Here is an 18,910-nt window from a genome sequence, read left to right on the forward strand (position 1 = left end):
ATTAAAAGCCACAAATACAATTTGTTAACGTTTACATTAAATTTTCAGCGATAACTTCTACAAGACACAAGTGAAATAGTCCCCTAAACCCATTATATGAGGGTGTCTAATACAGGTTTTATATATCTAGCCGTGCTCTTGCTTTCCATTGAGCTAGTACACGGCTACAAGCAATATTGTCGATGCGAGTGCAATGACAAGTCATTGGTCAAAGAAATAGAGAAATGTGGGCTTTGTACTAAGGAATTCTGTATTGAACTTGACAGCAAGCTTTGTGGTGATGACGACAAAAGTTCGGAAGATACCCCAGATGGTACCAAAATCATCATTAGTTGTTTCCAGATTGAATCATTCAAAGATGCATTCATAATATACCTGTTTGGGACTTTGGTTTTGGGATTGCTAGGCTACGGCTTGTACAAAATGTATATAATATGATAGAAAATGCAAAGCATTTAACGATCCAGGAACGGGATCAAGACATTCCCAATGGAGACCGATGTAGCACAATTTTGTAAGCACCTAACACCAGAAATGACAGGCAATGTTCCCCAAGCAGAATTCTATAGAATATACTCTAACGATCCATACAGGAATATCATAGGTTTCTGGTTACCATACAACAGCGATATAGAGCTGGGTTAATGCTCTCAAAAGCCATTGGCTCATTGTATCTTATGCTCACGAGCAATTGACTACCGTTTTAGAGATAAAGACGCAACGAACTTCCATTAGTCAATTGAGTGACAATTTGAAGAACTCATCAACTGTCATAGCATTCACCAAGACTCCCTTCGAGTACTACATCGACGACGATGAGGTGCTCATCGTTCCGTGGATATTTTTTCATCTCCACCTTTTACTGAGGAGAGGAGATGATGAGAAGAACCTCGTTCTGAAGGGATCCCCTTACCACGAAGCTTGCGACTAGGAAGTAGACTCCCGACGTTGGGAGGCCAATTGCGACACAATGAGGTATCTTCACTATCTGATCGTGTGGAGTATATAGTCGGCTGAAAAAGCGGATTTCTGGCCAATCACCGATTCTCCATGTTCTCTGTCTACACGGCTATACGTTTTCTGGTTCGATGTCGTCGTCGTCGTTTCTACTGTTCTGTAGTTTGGGGCGACATACTGTACAACGAAACGTAGATCTCGTCAGTCGGTGTAGTCGCATTTTTTCTGTGCGTAACATAGCGATGGAATTTCTCGGTATGCTGCAGAAACGTGATAAAATCAAGTACAGTAATAATTGATCAGAGGACAGAACACATAACAAGCCAATGCAATACCATGAAAAATGGCATTTTTCGTATGCCAAAAGATGGTATATGCTCCGAATCCAGGATATATAAATACTCCGAAATTTTCGAAACCTTAGCCTTTTTCTAACCCACTTTTGTAGTGTTCTAATTTCGTTTTTTTCAACTTCATCCTGCCAGAGGTTATTCCTCCCGCCACTCCAAATCTCGCAAACTCTCCCAATTCCCATCCTCTCCCTAGGCGTCTCCTTAGCACTCGCCCACCACCACCCTGCACTCAACTGTTCCTCCCCACCCTCCCCTCACCTGCCTCACCAATCTCCCTCAATTTTTACTCTCTCTCTATATTCACCCATTCACCCACAATGCTCACCACAATTCTCACAATTCTCACCCTACACTCCTCCTTCACAACCCTCACTATCACTTCTACCCTCACTCCTACACTCACTCCCTCAACCTCACTACTCTCCCTCACTATCCTCACCGCCCTCGCTATTTCCTCCCTCCCTCTCTATCTGTCTGTGTCTCTACACGCACCGATCCTGAGAAGAAAAAATTTTTTTGACCATATCACAAATATTTTTCATGGACCAGTGTCCAAGGTGTTGAGTCGTTTCTTCTTCTTCTTCAGATCAACTCAGAACACACCCCCGTTCATATTATCACTCATCGTTGCAGACATGACTGATAATACCCCATCTACCGAGCCCCAGGCCTCGCCAGCGGGCCCAGCTGCCGCTTCTCAGGCGCATGCTGATCCCGTCGTCGAATCGGCTCAATCCCAGACCAACCAGGTCTCAGGCAGTCACCAGGCCTCTGGTGCTGCTGGCGCTGCTCCAACAGCTCCTGGTGGCGTTCCTGTCGTAGCTGGCGGTGTTCCCGCTGTTGCGGCCCAATATGGAGCCCAACACCATCCAGGCTACTACACTGGAGGCTACAATGCCAATTATAATGGTGGTAACACAGGCAACAGCGGCAACAAGCATTACAATAAGAACTTCAATGGCAGACAGAACTTCAATGGATCTGGCGCCAACAGACAGCATTACAATAACAGTAACAGTAACAATAACAGTAGTCACAATAGCGGAGGTAACCATTCCAGTGGTAACAATGCTAGCAGTAACAACCCTAATCAGTCTGGTAACAGAAAGCCTTACAATAACAACGCCAACAACTCCAATAACGCCAATTCTGGTAATGGCAACCCCAATAGCAATTCAAACAACAATCCGAACAAGATCCACCATAACCAGAATTATAACTACAACTCTTACCCTGCTGCCAATATGTACCCGTACCAGTTCATTCCAACATATGGCTATCAGGTGATGCCACTTCCATACGGTGCTATTCCTACTCAGCAATACGTCCCTCAGATTCCTCAACAACAACCAGTTACTCCAACTGGAACGAAGGTTAAGTTGACTACTAAAGACGGTAAGCCTGTAGACTTGGAAGAGAAGAAAAAGAAAACTGCTTCAAACACCCCAATTTCGTCACCCGCTCCATCCACCGTTTCTCCAGTTGGCTTCACTCCATCTCCTGCTCCTTTGACTGCTGCTGTAGTTGAAGATAAGAAGGAATCCCCTGCCGCTGCTCCTAAGTCTGCTGCTAATAGCGCCATTGCCGAAGAATTTAAGAGAAAGATCAGAGAGAGAGCTGCTGCACTTGCTAAGGCTAAGGAAGAAGAAAAGAATGCCGAGGAATCTAAGCAAGAAGAGCCTAAGAAGGAAGAGCCTAAGAAGGAAGAACCTAAACTGGAAGAACTTAAGCTGGAAGAGCCTAAGCTGGAAGAACCTAAACAGGCAGAAGCAACCACAACTCCAGAAATTAAGAAGGAGACAATAAAAGAGGCTCATGTTGCTAATAAGGAGGAAGTAAAGGAAGATGATTCTGTCAAGAAGGATGAACCCACTGCATCTGAACCAGAGCTCGAAAAGGCAGAGGCTCCAATCGATTACAAAAAATCTGCTCCAGAAGCTCCAGAAGCAGTTGCTACCGAAGCTCAAGAAGTCTCCGCAAAGACCGACAGCATTGACGAATCTGATGTCGTAGAGAACGAAACTGTTACCAAAGAAGCTGAAGTTCCTGAAACTTCCCAAGTGGAGACTACACCTACTACCCCTGAGGAAACTTCCCTTGTTGAAGAAGAAGATACTACTACTGAGGACGTCACCACCGGAGCTGATGAAACAGAGATTTCATCTCCTTCTGGCAACGCCGAGGACGGTGATGAGGCTGACGAAAATGATGAAAACGACGAGCCTGAACCTGAATCTTCGTTCACCATCTCTAACTTCTTAAGCAAGTTAGAATCTGCAGAACTAATTGAAGACGCGTTCACTACTAAATATCCCGAAGGTATCCAGGGCCCAGACGCATCCAAAAAGCTTGAAAGTAAGAAGTATAGATATGATCCACAGTTCTTGGTTCAATTCCGTAGTGTTATTCAGTACCCAATTGACCCAGAATTCAAAGCTCAATTGGAGAAGGTTGACATAAACACAAACATTGTCAAAAAGGGTGCTCAATCTGGTTCTTCTAGAAATCTCAACAAATTCAACAACTTGCCAAACAGATTCAATGGACAACTTCCAAGAGGAGCACAGTTTAACGATGGCAGACAGAACTCGCGTAATGGCTCGAAGAGAAGAAATCAAGGCGGTTCATCCAGAGATAAATCTACTAGAAAGGGCAATCAATCCAAGAGGGGAGGTAGAGACTTCAGAGAAAAGACTGAAGAGGAGTTGGCTGCTCAGAAGCCGGCAGAAGAAGTGAAGCCATTGGAAGTTTCTGCCAACAGATGGGTTCCAAGGTCCAGAACTGGAAAGAAGGAAACCAGATATGCCGAAGATGGTACCGAGATTTTGGAACCAGAAGACGTAGAGAGAAAGGTCAAGTCATTGTTAAACAAGTTGACCTTAGAGATGTTTTCTCCTATTACCGACGATGTTTTGAAGATCGCCGATCAATCCAAGTGGGAGAAGGATGCGCAAACAGTCAAGAGCATAATTTCATTAACGTTCGCTAAAGCCTGTGATGAGCCATACTGGTCCGAGATGTACGCAAAGTTCTGTGCTAAGATGTGTACAAACATACCGGAGGAAGTTACAGATGAAACTATAACACTCAAAGATGGAACACACCCATCTGGTGGTGCTTTGGCCAGAAGATTGTTGCTTACCACATGTCAAACTGAATATGAGAGAGGTTGGGTTGATAAGTTGCCAACTAATGAAGATGGTTCTCCATTGGAGCCAGAGATGATGTCCGAAGAATACTATATCATGGCCGCTGCAAAAAGAAGAGGTCTTGGTTTAGTTAAGTTCATTGGTCACTTATATAACCTCAACATGTTGAATGACCAAGTCATATACGTGTGTTTGAGAGACCAGTGTAAGAATGTGATAGACCCATCAGAAGACAGTTTGGAGAACTTGGTGCAATTAGTCAAGACTGTTGGTCCTAAGTTGGATGCTGAAGACAAGACCAGACCTATTTTGAAGGTCGTTTTCGAAAACATAGATACTATTTTGAAGAAGGTGAAACTTTCATCGAGAATTATGTTCATGTTAATGGACCTTCAAGACTTGAGAAAGAGCAGATGGTCCTCTGACAAGGCTGAAGCTGGCCCTAAGACAATTGAAGAGATCCACAGAGATGCTGAGATTAAGAGAATGGAAGATCAGAAAGCTAGTAACGAGAAAAAGCAAAGAAGAATCAATGAGGGCAGATCTAACTCCTCTAGAGGTTCTTCGTGGAACAACAGTGGCTCCAATAACTTTATCAACAACTTAAAGTTCCTGTCATCTAACAGATCAACTTCGTCTAGTGGTCCTAACAATAGCAACAATAACAGCAACAGTAACAGTAACACTACTTCTGATGCTGCTGTTCCTCAGAGAGAGACATCTAAGAGATCCGAATCTACTCATGTTAATAGATTTGCTGCATTAGGAGACCATGATGATAATGATGGTGGTGAGGATTAGGAGGGCTAGGAAGCTGTCATTTTAGAAAGTCCATGCTGTTGCGTTGTGTGACATTCATTCTTCGTGCAGTTATGTTTTCTTCTTGCATAATAAAACAAATCTGTAATATAGTAATCTTTCGATCTGTCTTTGATTCATACAAGTCCGGCTGAGTCAATACACATGACTGCCGTAAATGTTATATAATCCGACAAACGGTCAATATTTCATTACTTTTATATACGAATAACAGTTATTTATTGTATGGTTAACGTAACCAATAGTAGGTATGGGATTGGCAAGAAGTTGTGCTACATTTCGTATTTGAATATCTTTAGAAGTGACGACCGCAGTGAAACCCTTGCTTGCTGAGGTTCACTACCAGACATCGACTCTTCTTTTTTATGGTGAAACCAGTTGAACGTAGGAGCTGTTTCAACTGTAATCGCTGAAGCGCTGTCGTTCTCGTTGTCTGTATGGTTTGTTTTTGAATGGGACCTGTGAAATGAAAAGCGCTTGTTCCTTGGGAGACTTACTTCTGAAGTATCCTTGAGGTCTTGTACTATTGTAGGGTTACTTGTATCACTTATATTAATTTCTCCAGTACTTGATAATTCTGTGGTTAATGGTGGGTACCTTAAAGGAATTTCAGTGGGATGCCTTAATTCACTTCGGTTAGTCGTGGTTGCCGAAGGTATAATAATTGTCTCCTTCACTTTCAGAACCTTGTTGTGATTGAACTGTAGCGCGGGAATCAAATTAAACCCGCCTTCGTCTGAATAGTGGAGATGTTCACCATTCCAAAATGCTTGATGGATTTTAATAATATCAAATTCCTTGCTCATATCATTCTTTATACCGCTAAGAAATTTTGCACCCAGTGATGTTTCATAATGGCTAATTTGAAAGATCAAGTTGGCGAGTAAAACATCTGTTATCATAAATAATTCAAGAAAGACCAAATTAACATATCTAAGACTTGTAAAGGTAGTCGATACGAGATCCCGTAGCTTGAAAACTAATATAATACCAAATAGTAGGAAATTGAATATGACCGTAAGTATAAGCTCCAGCCAGCTATACAAGAGTTTCAACATTACGGCGACTTTTTGCAGCTTATTCTTGGACGAGGTACTTTGATTGAAATGTAATACTTGATCCGTGAGAAAGAGTATATTCGAATATCTTTAATTTACTTGAACGAGAATACCGAAAAGTTTACCCGCTTTGTTTGTTATAGTCTCAATTAATTGTATAAAGAAGTCTATAAATCTACCACATCATTAAACATCGAGAGGGATGAAATACTCACCTATACTGTAGTCGTCGGTTTCCACAAGATCATCAAGGCTTGTAACCTCAAACCGTGTATTTTGGATGGTGGAGTCTTCCGCCATTTCTTCGTCTTGCATCAAGACAGAAATCAACTCCTCGTCGAAACTAACTTCAATTCTGTTTTCCATCGCCTCAATGTCACTGAATATATCGTGTTTATAATGCACCAAGTCCTTCTTATTCTCAAAAAACGTCTTCAATACTCTTACTTGTCTTGCCAAATCATTGGAAACATCTAAATTCAACTTTGGGTGACGTGTGAGCCATTCAACGCAATTAGCCAAAGCCATATGGATATTAGTACTGGCATATTTTATGGATTTCATAAATGACATGGCTGTTCGAAGAGTGGTGAGATCTGATTGCAAATACAATATGGAAAATAAAACCAATTGCTTGTTAATAAATTCTGGTGATTCGCCCCTTTTCAAAAGCAATTCGGTATAAAATACTGCTAGCAATCGGTAGAAGGCTTCAGGTGAAGCCGTGGATGGATCTACCAACTTCACTTCATCTTCTGCATCACTATATAATTCGCCATCTTCGACATCACTGTCATCGGAGACTTGCATTTGTTGCAAAAACTCTTTCTTTGGATCATCATCTTGGAATACCATCCGTTTGAAGCTCTCTTTGAATAATCCAATTTCACTAGAATCCAGTTCATAAGCGTCAACTTCTTGATTATTCTCCATCATTTCGTTGAAAGGTCCATAATGCCCTCCATTTTCCCCTTTATCAGCTGGAATGTGTAGTACTTCCCTCTTTGTATTTACATGTCTCATGGCATCGAATAGATTTAAAACCAACGGTAGATTCCGATTATCCTGAAGACCCGTTTGGCCCATCTTCATATTTGAAATGGCTTCTCGAATCAAACTGAATTCAAGGTGATATGGAACATGATTACCTTTGGTATATCTCAATTCTTCTGAAGAGTACGTAGTACTTATTAATTCAATCAAATTAATAGCACTTCTAGCGTCACCGCCTGCCTTTTTAATTACAAAAGAAAGGCACTTTTCATCATATTCTAGATAGCGCAACCGATGTACGGAACGACGTCGTATGTTTTCGAAAAGAACAGCTCTTTTTAACACCTCCTGAACCTCTTCATGGCTAAGACTTTGCAATGCAAACAACTGACAACGCGATAGGATAGCCCTTCTAATTCGTTTATTAGGATTGACTGTGGTTGCACCTATGAATACGAAATTTCCATCTTCAACATATGGTAAAAGAAAGTCCTGTTGTTTAGTTGTAAATCTGTGGATCTCGTCGATAAATACTACTACATTCAATTCCTCCTCGCCATTATTAACTCTTTTGCGGTTTTCTTCGGTAATTGTCGACAGCAAGTCCCTTAGGTCTGCAATGGTGGCATCTGTAGCCGATAGCTCTACAAAGACGTAACCTGACTCCTTAGCAATTATAGATGCAATTGTTGTTTTCCCCACTCCAGGAGGCCCAAAGAGGAGCATCGAGGGCAAATACTCTAACCTCATAAAATTAGTAATGGCTCCATTCCTTGGATCTACAAGATGTCTTTGACCTATATATTCTTTTAATGTTGTTGGTCTGATTGCTTCTGCCAAAGGTAATGATAGCCTTTCACGAAAACCTCTTTGTAAGCCATTCGGTTTTTTACTATCGTGCATTCTTCATAGCGTTACTTGTTTTACTGCTGGTCATACACTACTGTAGACTCTGAGTTACTGAGTTACTTCGTCTCTACTGTAGACTCTGAGTTACTGAGTTACTGAGTTATCCTCTCTACAGTCCTCTCTACAGTCTATTAGCCTCAGACGTGTTTTAATCAGGTTTGCACACTAAAAAAAATCATGAAAACTTCTTTCATTATTCGGCTAAAGTACAGAAAATATGGTACAGCGGAACATCACCGTAGATGATGGATTGTATATACGAGAAATTGGGGAGAAGATGAAATAAGAAAGCGCTGGTAGTAATGCTAGGTAGAAGTAAAATATGAATGTTTGAACAGCGTAATAAATAAGTAGTAGCGTCACTTGACGTGTCGCGTAGACTGTAGCGTAGTAGTAATAAAATCAATGGTAGTAGTACAATTGCAGAATGTCATAAATGACAAGATGTACAAATATTGTAGTTTGAATGTCCATATGAGCTTGCTCGTGTATGGCTAGTTAACCCCATGGGGGTATCTGGATCTTTGAAATGGACTTCTCTTAATATTCTAATTAAGTATATCACGTTTATACGCCTATTATTGTAGTCAACATAAACCTTGATGGATGACTACCCTAGAACGATGGATCTTAAAAAGAGAAACCAAGAGTCCTTGGAATTCTAAATAAGCGTCTACTCATATCACTTTCTGCGCTTATTCTCGCTCACCAAGGGGCTTCCTGATCCCTTTACTGACGTGCTGAGCTTTCTTTTCTTCATAGCCAATTTTGGGTCATCTGAATGAATCGTGTGTGGTGAAGGTGAAGAAACGCTCTTTTGGTATTGTTGAGCTTGCTGCTGTAGCTGTGCTTGTTGCTGCTGGTTCATTAACATCTGAGCTTGTTGGGCAATAACAGCTTGTTGAGTATTATTTGCTGTCATGAATAGTTCTAACGATTTAAGAGGAGAAGCAACGTTGTTCAACATCAGAAATCCCATCAATGACCTTAATTGTGACATTACGTCACCAATCTGAAGAACTCTCATCGCATTCTCATGAATTCCAGATGAAGCCGTGTTCCGTATTGCTTCAGAGGACTCATAAACTTGTGCAAGAAACTCCTTCAGATCCACAAGATTCTTTTTATTATCCTTTGCTTTTGAGTCAAGATAGTCTTTCCATTTTCTCTCCAATCCTCCAAAACTCATCGATCCCTGGTAGTTAGTGCAATGAGCATCTATCCATTCGATTCTCAAGTCCCTATTCAATAGTATCTTCACATTACCGGAAACTAACGACAGAGATCCATCGTTATATATATAGTGGAGCTGCAATCGCAGAACCACAAATATTGCACCATTGTTCATTACCTGGAATTTCATTCCTGGAAGCAGAACAGAGAAACGAGCGACGTTGCCGACGAGAACATTAGCAACAAAGAATCGAGGAGCGATAGCTGTCGTCAATTCGAAAAGTTTGGAAGTGAAGTTGGCTGATGGATCTTGGCCAGCTTCTAAGAATGGGATATTGAAAGAGCCTCCCGAATTGCCGATATTTGTATTCTTCTTGTTGGGTGGATATGACGATAGGATACTTGATCCAGTAGGAATGGTTGCTGCGGTGGCAAATCGAAGTATTGACGTGGGTAGAAAGTATGCCAGGGTCACTCTTTGCCAGTATTCTATGTTAGCCAAATTCTCAGATGCCTCGTTTGAAACCTGGTCTATGAGATCAAGAATTCGCATAACAGCAGCATTTCCGAGATTTCGCTTAATGATACGGGCATTAATTTCGTTTTGAAGTTGTTCCTCCTTAGAAATTATGGAACCTTTCTGTAAAGGTAATTGAGTGCCACTATTGACACCAGTTGAAGGACCAGATATAGAACCAACGGATCCTCCTGCATTCCCTGGACCATTGGTTGAAGAACCAGTCCCCACACCTACACCGACACCGACACCAACGCTTCCTGGACCTTTTCTCTGTCCCTGTGGACCCTGTGGCTGGGCCAGAGCCACCCCGGGTGAAAAGGCAGGTCCTCCTCGAGGTTGACTTTGAGGTGTAGGTTGTTGTTGTTGAGACATTACTGGGGTCACATTATTTTGTAAATTACCTCCATTAACCTTGGGCTGCTGAATCTGGAGTTGCTGCTGTCCGAATGGAGTGGGTTGAGCCTGGGAGGCCATTTGTGGTGTATGCCCCCGGGAGTTTCCCGCTGATGTTCCTGAAGGAGGGACAGCAGCAGAGCCAGGTGCCGAAAGGAGATTTGGATTGTATGGCTGTTTTCCTGCGGGGCCATTTGGTCCTGTGTTAGTTCTTTGGATAGGAGCACGTTGAGCTTGCGATATTTGTCCCTGTTGTTGACTCTGTTGCTGTGGTTGTTGTTGTAACTGCTGTGGAGGTTGCCCTTGTACTGTCACTTGTGGTGGTTGTTGAGATACTTGTGGTTGTTGTTGCTGTTGTTGCTGTTGTTGCTGCTGCTGTTGTTGTTGCTGTAATTGGTGTTGTAGCATTTGTTGATGATTTAGTGGTATTCCGTTCATCTGGCCATTCATCTGTCCGTTTGGATTTAGACTAAGTCTCTGTTGTTGTGCAGCTGCTGCTTGTTGGAATGACATTGCCGGGTTCTGGCCAAACACTTGGGGATTCTGTCCTTGTAACTGCTGCTGCGGTTGTTGTTGCGGTTGTTGTCCTTGTGGGCCTTGTCCCTGACCAGGCTGACGTAAAAGTGGATTGTGATTTTGATTCTGCATGAGGGCCATTGCCTGTTGTTGCTGTTGTTGTTGGTTAGCAGACAACCCTGACATGTTCATATTCATGTTCATGTTAACCATGTTCATATTGCCGTTCATTGTGAAAAATTTTATCTTGATATCTTAAGAGCGACGCTTGAAGATAGAATGAGCGAAGTGGGATACAATTTCTTGGACCTTAGTTTGATGTTTGAGACGACTAGCAGATTTTTGGAGGGTAATCTACGGTAGATACTAATGAAAGTGATACCAACGTGTGAATATGTTACAGATAGGTAATAATACCAACTGCTTCAGTATGACTGTTGGAAATGATGGATCTGATAGTATTGGAGCCAATAGCACTAGTATGTAGCTGAGTGATAAGACTGTGGTCAGGAAATTATGGAGCAACGGACTCAATAGGTAATAATACAATGACGGAACTTAGTTGGTATTTACCTTTAACCGGAGTCTCTGTTTTCTTACGTTCTTCGGCTATTAGATGATCAATTGTTGGTGGTGAAAACAAGAGATGGGTAGCTCGATTTGATACCAGAGTGAATATGAACGGATTTTTCTAGTTCCACCGGCAAAGCTCCTTTCTTCTAACAAAAGCTATTACTCTCAGCCGTCGATGACAAAGTCTCGATTCTGGCGCAAACACTGACTTGTAGTCCCTGTCCTGTGCCCTCTTACTGACAGAAACGAATATCGATTACCGTCTTTTCTAGAAGCACTGGAACAAGATGCGAGTCGGGTCCAATCAAAAAAAAGTCACCCTGTTGAAGCAGTCACTGTGTGCTCTCTGATGCGATCAACAACTCTAGGGCTGGTTCAGGGGTGTGACGGTAAAGTTCACGGGTTGTGTAATGAATTTAACCTCAGAGCCTGGTTTGGCGGTTAATGCGATAGAGGAGGGTGTGTGACTGAAAAAAAATTCCGACACTGTTCTGTATTATTAGCAGGACCAGCAATAGAGTCTTGGGTGGTGGTGCCTGGGAGAGAAGGAAAGTGTGTTGAGAATTGGGCCCAGACGGATGGTATATAGCGTAGGTAATATCGAGGTAATATCGAGGTAATTTACTGTGCAGCAGAGAGACGGTGTGTAGGCTTTTGGGTAGGTAGCAGTAGTGTTGCAGGCTGGTACTTGTGGTGGAGGTGGAGATGTAGCAATGGGGACATCCAGGGGACACCAGGATATGGGTGGGAGCCGGAATTAGTGGTGGAAAACGGATAGAAATTCACCGTGGCTGCGGTGCCGATATCAACAAGCAGATCAGAAATGTTATTAGCAACTGGTTGTAGCTCTGGGCTAGGGGTTGGTTGGGGATGTCTTCGCCATCCCTTAGGCCCTGCCTGCCCTTTCTGGAACCTCCTTTTGGTATTGTCAGATGCGCCTTGAAAAACGACACTGAATGGACAAAAAATTGCCCGGAGTGGAAGCCGTAAGGCCAAAAAAAGATGGTAAATCATTGGGATTTTTCTTCCAAACAGGGTTTCATGAGTTATCAGGGAGCGGTATGGAAGATTTCAAGTAAAGGCTATATTCTGAACTCTGAAACAGTGAATCCTTTCACACACCTTTTGCAGCTTCTCATACACTGTTGTCAATCACTGTGTAATACCTCACTATAGATAATGGGGAGATTGCTCTTTGTACAGGAAATTTCAATTATGGCTCTAGTGGTATTGTAATAGTTCACCATTGGAGGCTCTTGAATGGACCGAACAAGAACTGATGCAAAAAGTCAAATAATCGCAAGGTGTAGAAGAAGAGCAGGTTAAAATATTAGAGTGGGGTTATTTTCTTACCCATTTCAATCTACTTATTGTAAATATTAATGCCTAGTCTACTGTACATTTATTAGAATAACTGCTGTAACCAAATATTGCAATATTCGCTTTTGGAAGAGAAATGAAACATTGGATACTCTCCTCCATTGATAAGCTATTCTTCCTTGTTGAATGCTAATATGGCATTTCCCTTAAGGGTTGTGGTATTACTAACATAGCGGAATAATGCAGGATGTTGCAACACTGGCCTTCTCATCTTGCTAATCAGCTTTACGACTTCCACAGTACCCTCTTTATCCTGAACTTCTCTGGTTTTGGTGGCTCTTCTCTTCAAAAGCTTGTTCAATGTGTCCCTCTTCTCTTCCTCTAACTGTTTGTTTTTGTAATCCTGTCTTCTTCTTGCACTTTCAGCTTTTCTCAATGCGGCCTCCTCTTCAGTTTCCTTTCGTTTCGATTTCACCTTCTTGAAATTGCTGTATGTGTCATCCAATTCTACAAATTTTTTGCTTTCATCTTGATCTTGTTCCTCCAAGTATCTTGCTCTCTGTCTTTCTGTCATCTTGGACAAATCGGGATTCGCATGAGGGTTGTATTCTTGCTCTTCGTCGGTCAAGATTAAATCCTCATCAAGCTCTTGAGGTTGTACCTGTCTCTCTGGAAGTCGAGACGGCTTTTTAGCTCTTTTAACTGTAGCAAACTCTTCTTCCTCCTCTTCCTCTTCCTCTTCTTCTTCCTCATCATCATCTTCATAGTATGTGAGCTGACGCTTTCTGGTCTCTCTTTCAGTAGTAGGCACATTACTTCTTGAGGCGACTACTTTTGATTTAGGAGCTGGAGGTTTGATGGTTAAATGAACCTTTCTGGGAGATGTCTTTTTCACTTCCTGTACTTCTTCCTCATCTCTTAATTCTAAGTCTTCGTCTATCTCATCAGGATCCTCAATGTTGTAGTTTTCTTCGTCTTCACTGATCCCAGGAAGTTCGTCATCTTCCTGCTCCTCCTCTTCAACTTCTGATTCGAGTTCCTCTTCTTCCTCGTCCTCTTCGTCGTCCTCGTCATCTTCATCTTCAGCATTCTGTATTGTCGTTTCAGCCGCTTCATCCACTTCGCTTGAGGCTTCCTGTTCGGCATCTTCACCTTCATCGTCTACTTCATCATCTTCTTCGCGTTCTTCGTCTTCTTCTTCGCCATCTTCAACTTCTTCTCCCTCTTCTTCTCCTTCCTCCTCTTCCTCTTCCTCTTCTTCTTCCTCGTCTTCCATATCCACTTCTTCGTCCACTTCTGGAGCGTCGCTCAAATCTGAAAGAATATCGGAATCGTTATCGTTATTGAAAGAACTATTCATGTTGTTCAATTGTTCTCCTTCGTCGTCCTCTTCATCTGAGTATCCTTTTTTGTTGATGCCAATGGTCGACGACTCAAGTTCGGAGTCTGCTTCCTCTTCACTGTCGTGTACTATTCTCCTTGCCATACTTGTGTTGATTCAGGGCGCTACGACTTTTCCAGATAATAACCAACGTGTAGGGATTTTTCCACAGAAAAGAATACAGTAGTCTTCTATCTTATGAGAAAAAATGTACTATATTCACTTCCAATATATCAATCCTTCTGTGTTTGACTATCAAGTGATTTTCTGTCTGTTTGTCTTTTCTTTCTCTCTGTCGTAGTCTGAACCTCAGCAAACTGGAAATTCGGTTTTCGCAGACTTGGCAATATTTGCGACTATTACTGTTGGAGAGAGTGTGAAGTATCAGTGAAGAATAGGATAATGAGATGGGGGCTTCTGTAGACACAGAAAACTTAGTGAGGAATAGCCAAGCAGCCAAATAGGGTATCACCAATGCTGTTTAAATTTAATGTATTTATACTCTCCGTATTAGTCCGAAATACGATATGTTTTTCAATAGGTGCAAAATAGTACGTACGTACCTGTTTCTATCTAGAAAGAATTGTGGGTGTACGATATTTATGCGTACATATAGTTGAAGACAATTATTATAATTTTTTCAAATCCTATGCTTTATCAAAAGTTGTATTGTTCCATTCCTATTTATAAATAGTAGCGTTATCGAGTCTTGTATATTATTCTATATCATTACATCAAACACCCAGCACCATGTAATCTTGAAATATTTAAATCTTAGATTTATGTATTTATGTATTTATGCATTATGGCACATTGGAGCGCTCTAAGTCATTATTGGGGAGACATCTTAACTCCATTTATGCCTGTCCGCTCATGAACAATCCCTTAATACTTCTGATCTCGTTCTGAGTCTCCACGGCAATATTCTTCTTTCTAACCGTTGGCTTGGTAAAATTGACTTTTTTGGAATCCTTTTGGGCACTGTCAACTTCTTCTGGAATAGGCACTTCAACGCTGAAAAGCTCATTGTAGTTGAAGTACTTCAAGTCGGCCTTGTTCTGTAAATCCTTCATCGAAAAATTTGTGCTTTTGTAGTAACTTAATCTGTCTGTCAGATAGGAAGAGCATTCATTCAATTTGTCGCAGAGCTTATTCAACTTCTTCACGATCCTGTTCTGGTATAATTTGTCCTTTGCAAGTTCTTCTTCAGCTTCTTCTGTCTTCGTGCGGAGTCTATTCTTCTCCAACCAAGAGTCGTCTGTTTGTATCACGGCATCGGAACATAACTTGCCATCATTGTTCTTCTTTTTAGCGACTATTGGTATATAGCTGACTCTGCCTATTAAATTGAGATAGCAATCACGTAATTTTCCCCGGTATAGCTCTAAGAGGTCCAATCTTCGTGATGCCTTGGTTTCAAGTAGTGGTTTTACGAGAAAGAACCCAATAAGATAGGCAGCCACAAGAGCGATAGCTGATCCATGGGTAAGCTTTATAAGATAAGTCAAGAGTCTCGATTTGCGCTTTGAAGCTACAACTGAGTACGATCTCGGGTCATAGGCAACTTCTGGTATAGTGAGAAGTGGAATACTCATATTAATGAAGTTGTTTCTTGTTATTGCTTATAATATTGGAAGAACACTCTCTTCAAATATATTGTTTTATGGGGAAAGTTTGGTGGAGTCGAATGAATCCTCGGTTGATTGTATATGCAGTACCCATAGTAAAGTGCTTGATTTTAGTGGTATGGGCACGACTTTGGATTTTGCAACTATAGTATAGTGGTTAATAGCGTAAGGTAATGTAAATGGAAGAAGATGGAGAGTAGCCCTTTCAAGTTCTTGTTATGGTAACGCAACAGGATTCTACTGCGATTATTGTCAGTTTTAGAAATGATGGTTGGTTGCGTCCTCCCCCCCTCCAAACTGTTTTCGGGCTATCCTTCTCTGCTAGGTGACGGCCCATCACAAGTGATAATAGTATCCATTATTTTATACAGAATATGCTATTTGCTACCTTAAAGGTGGTCTATGTACATGGAAGCGTGATATATTTTTACAAGCTTTTTCGTGAAAATCGTGACTAGCAACTTGAAGGCATGCCGAAGCCTCTTGGTTCATTGATAAAAGGGACATGGTTTCCATTTCAATTATGGAAAATTAATCAAGTCTATCTGCAACTCCAGATACAAATGGTTTTGTATCTCTTTTGTCCTCTCGTTTATTACGTGATATATGGCCCTTTGACCCTTTAAGACTTCGATTTCCAGGGTTGCCTCTCAGTCCAGGGCCTCTCAGCTTTTTATTAGGCTCGGTACCCACATTCTCTGATGTATTATTGATACTAGAGTCCTGGAATGTAAAACTTTTTCCCTGTCTCAATCGTTTCATTTCGTCTTTCAACTCCTTTGCAACTTCATCTCTTCTTTGTTTACTCTCGAGCTTTCTTCTTTGCGCTCTTTCCACAAGCAATTTCTCTTCGTTCTCAGTAGGCTGCCATTTGGAGTTTAATATCCGTCTTATTGATTCTGGTGAAATGCTGAACATATTGGCCAAGTCAATTGTCTTCAAGGTAGGCATCTGTTCTTTGATACTCCTAATGTCTTGCATTTGCTGCCTAGACAATTTTCGAGTTGGATTCCACGCTCCATATCGTTTCCTTATTGATGTATCTCTTTTTTTCCACTCTGGCTTATTCTTCTCGAATTCCTTCTCTCTAGCTAGTAATTTTTTCTTGAACTGTGCTTCTGCCTTGAGGTCCTGGCCACTTGAATAATTTGCTTTCAGGCATAGTAAAAGCCCAGCAAAACGAGTTTCGAAAGATGGCAAACGCCGTGGTATTTGGAGAACGTATCGTATCATACCACTGTCATGAATTAGAAGAAGGGAAACACGCAAAGGGCAGCTTTTCTGTCGTTATAGACAAATCCACATCTTCATCTCTTGCTAATCCTCACCTTAATGCGATGAAATAGAAATTTTGATATTCCTGCATATGTAGGTACCATTGATGATAGTGTGTAACCATATCACCAAAGGACGGTTAGAGGAGTAGGTGAGTAGGTGCGTATAGGGGATAGACTGTAGAAATGATATAGATAGAGAATAATGGAATGCTCATGCTACCCCGTACGTGTAATTGTCTGTCAAAAGGTTTAAAGGTTTCCTTTCAGTGTGGATGCTACGATATATTTTTTGAACAAGACTCACAGTTGCAAAATACAAATACGTTAAGTCACACATCCAAACTCTTTTCTCTTTCTATTTCTGCATAGCGTTGATTTCCTCCCATATGTGTCAACTGCATGCGCCCCTTCACAGCTGACTACCCGTTATTTTCCTCTTGTCAGCATCCCACTAAGCTCTTGTCTTTGTAAAATCTCTCTTGCTACAAACTGACCACATTGTCTAACTACTAATGCTGCTATATGCCGTATTTGTCGTGTCAAGGTAATTTTTCATTACCGATTCAATTACGTATCCAGAAATATTCAACGTACTTCAGTTACTTCAACTTCCAATTAACCATAGTCAATTAAGACCATTCATCCAGATGATTACGGACGACCAGTTGAACACCATTGTGTTGGCCTTTGGCTTTGCTTCCGTTGTTTTGATTTTGATGTACCATGCCATCAGCACCAACGTCAAAAACTGGAACAACTAGTAACACCCCGGCTATAATTGAGAGAAATGAATGTGCAAGATCAGCAACATGTAGCTAGTTTTCTGACAGGAAGAAAGTGCTGAATAGCTCTGTATGCCACTACTGAAAGCTGCTTAGGGATGTTAATTGCACTCGACGGGAGCTACACGCTATCCTGTCATTTGTACCATAGATCGTTTTACCGCGTCAATAAAAAGCATACAATATACAATTTGCACTGTTGCATAATTACATAGGAACTGCTAGTAGGCCTGAATTTTATCATGTTGCTTGTAGTAAGACGTAAAACTGTCAATTTCACCATCTCAACTTCTCCCATTCCAGTCAACCGTGAAGTAAGAGGTAATAGCTTATCTATTCAACACTTGCGTCACAAAAGGTTTATATCCCAATTATTTGACCTCTTTGACGTTAAGCATGTTCGATACAACTGCACAATAATAATAATACTATTTTTTAACCGCAAGTTCAATACGGACTCTATCCAACCGTAGCTTGGCTTATCCTTTCTGAACTTCCGCCTTAATTGTGGAATTCAATGTCCTAGCTTAAGGGATTGTCAATGTAGTCAATTACTGTCAAATCATGTGATAGTGGCCCTTGCAAACTTCGTTATTTCGGGTAAGTCGTAAATCGTCATCATCACATGATTAAATCTTTCCCCATACATTTCTCCCGAATTCCGGCCAACACCATTCATCAGAAACCACAACCAAAAAGATAGAATGTTGATTATCAGGGCTGTGTGCAGTAGCTAGTCCGGCTGTCATGTAAATGGAACTGCTGTTTAGCCAGTCAAGGAGGGCTCATTCGGATTAGAAGCGGAGACGGACAACACTGGCCTACAGTATTCCTCCAAATCATTTCCGCCAGATTGAACATATTCAACTCATCTCCTCTAGTCATAGTATCCAAACTGAAGACGTGCTAAAACCTCACTGACCACCGTCCCTTTCCCCAAGAAAGAGTCACAGTTCACAAGTAGGCGTCGCATTCTGTTTTCGTCATTCTCGTTTTTCTGTGTTTTTGTGAGCAGCGACTTTCGACAATAGTAAGTCATCAACAGTTGTCACTCTCCTCTTCTCCACAGCATCCATCCAGGCCGCCAGTTTCCGGTGTTATAGACGTCG

At 41.5% G+C, this 18,910-nt stretch overlaps 7 protein-coding genes across 7 annotated transcripts; 1 reads left to right on the forward strand and 6 right to left on the reverse strand. All coding sequences in view use genetic code 12, as the record gives it.

Moving 5' to 3' along the window:
• Nucleotides 1–1,873: 1,873 nt before the first annotated feature.
• On the forward strand, nucleotides 1,874–5,260 carry TIF4631 (translation initiation factor eIF4G; the record flags this gene model as incomplete). Its single annotated transcript, XM_064915856.1, has 2 exons — nucleotides 1,874–3,409; nucleotides 3,533–5,260. The coding sequence occupies exons 1-2, from the start codon at nucleotides 1,946–1,948 to the stop codon at nucleotides 5,258–5,260; spliced, it is 3,192 nt and encodes a 1,063-aa protein (XP_064775380.1). The 5' UTR covers nucleotides 1,874–1,945.
• A 145-nt stretch (nucleotides 5,261–5,405) lies between these two features.
• RJT20DRAFT_39214 (uncharacterized protein) lies at nucleotides 5,406–6,429 on the reverse strand. Its single transcript, XM_064919962.1, has one exon. The coding sequence runs from the start codon at nucleotides 6,334–6,336 to the stop codon at nucleotides 5,551–5,553; it is 786 nt and encodes a 261-aa protein (XP_064775381.1). The 5' UTR covers nucleotides 6,337–6,429; the 3' UTR covers nucleotides 5,406–5,550.
• Nucleotides 6,430–6,522: 93 nt separating this feature from the next.
• RJT20DRAFT_94361 (uncharacterized protein) lies at nucleotides 6,523–8,232 on the reverse strand (the record flags this gene model as incomplete). Its single annotated transcript, XM_064921529.1, has 2 exons — nucleotides 6,523–7,263; nucleotides 7,351–8,232. 2 exons carry the CDS (start codon nucleotides 8,230–8,232, stop codon nucleotides 6,523–6,525), a joined length of 1,623 nt encoding a protein of 540 aa, XP_064775382.1.
• A 688-nt stretch (nucleotides 8,233–8,920) lies between these two features.
• On the reverse strand, nucleotides 8,921–11,071 carry MFG1 (Mfg1p; the record flags this gene model as incomplete). Its single annotated transcript, XM_064921530.1, has 3 exons — nucleotides 8,921–10,027; nucleotides 10,172–10,626; nucleotides 10,942–11,071. 3 exons carry the CDS (start codon nucleotides 11,069–11,071, stop codon nucleotides 8,921–8,923), a joined length of 1,692 nt encoding a protein of 563 aa, XP_064775383.1.
• A 1,831-nt stretch (nucleotides 11,072–12,902) lies between these two features.
• Nucleotides 12,903–14,400, reverse strand: RJT20DRAFT_154846 (uncharacterized protein; the record flags this gene model as incomplete). Its single annotated transcript, XM_064919104.1, has 1 exon — nucleotides 12,903–14,400. The coding sequence occupies exon 1, from the start codon at nucleotides 14,217–14,219 to the stop codon at nucleotides 12,903–12,905; it is 1,317 nt and encodes a 438-aa protein (XP_064775384.1). The 5' UTR covers nucleotides 14,220–14,400.
• Nucleotides 14,401–14,785: 385 nt separating this feature from the next.
• PEX17 (Pex17p) lies at nucleotides 14,786–15,730 on the reverse strand. Its single transcript, XM_064917020.1, has one exon. It carries the CDS (start codon nucleotides 15,707–15,709, stop codon nucleotides 14,972–14,974), a length of 738 nt encoding a protein of 245 aa, XP_064775385.1. The 5' UTR covers nucleotides 15,710–15,730; the 3' UTR covers nucleotides 14,786–14,971.
• Nucleotides 15,731–16,273: 543 nt separating this feature from the next.
• Nucleotides 16,274–16,975, reverse strand: RJT20DRAFT_1886 (uncharacterized protein; the record flags this gene model as incomplete). Its single annotated transcript, XM_064919247.1, has 1 exon — nucleotides 16,274–16,975. The coding sequence occupies one exon, from the start codon at nucleotides 16,973–16,975 to the stop codon at nucleotides 16,274–16,276; it is 702 nt and encodes a 233-aa protein (XP_064775386.1).
• Between the last annotated feature and the right edge of the window lie 1,935 nt (nucleotides 16,976–18,910).

The sequence above is a fragment of the Scheffersomyces xylosifermentans genome, assembly GCF_036884685.1.
Source record: "Scheffersomyces xylosifermentans strain CBS 12540 chromosome Unknown RJT20scaffold_3, whole genome shotgun sequence".
Lineage (NCBI taxonomy): Eukaryota > Fungi > Ascomycota > Pichiomycetes > Serinales > Debaryomycetaceae > Scheffersomyces > Scheffersomyces xylosifermentans.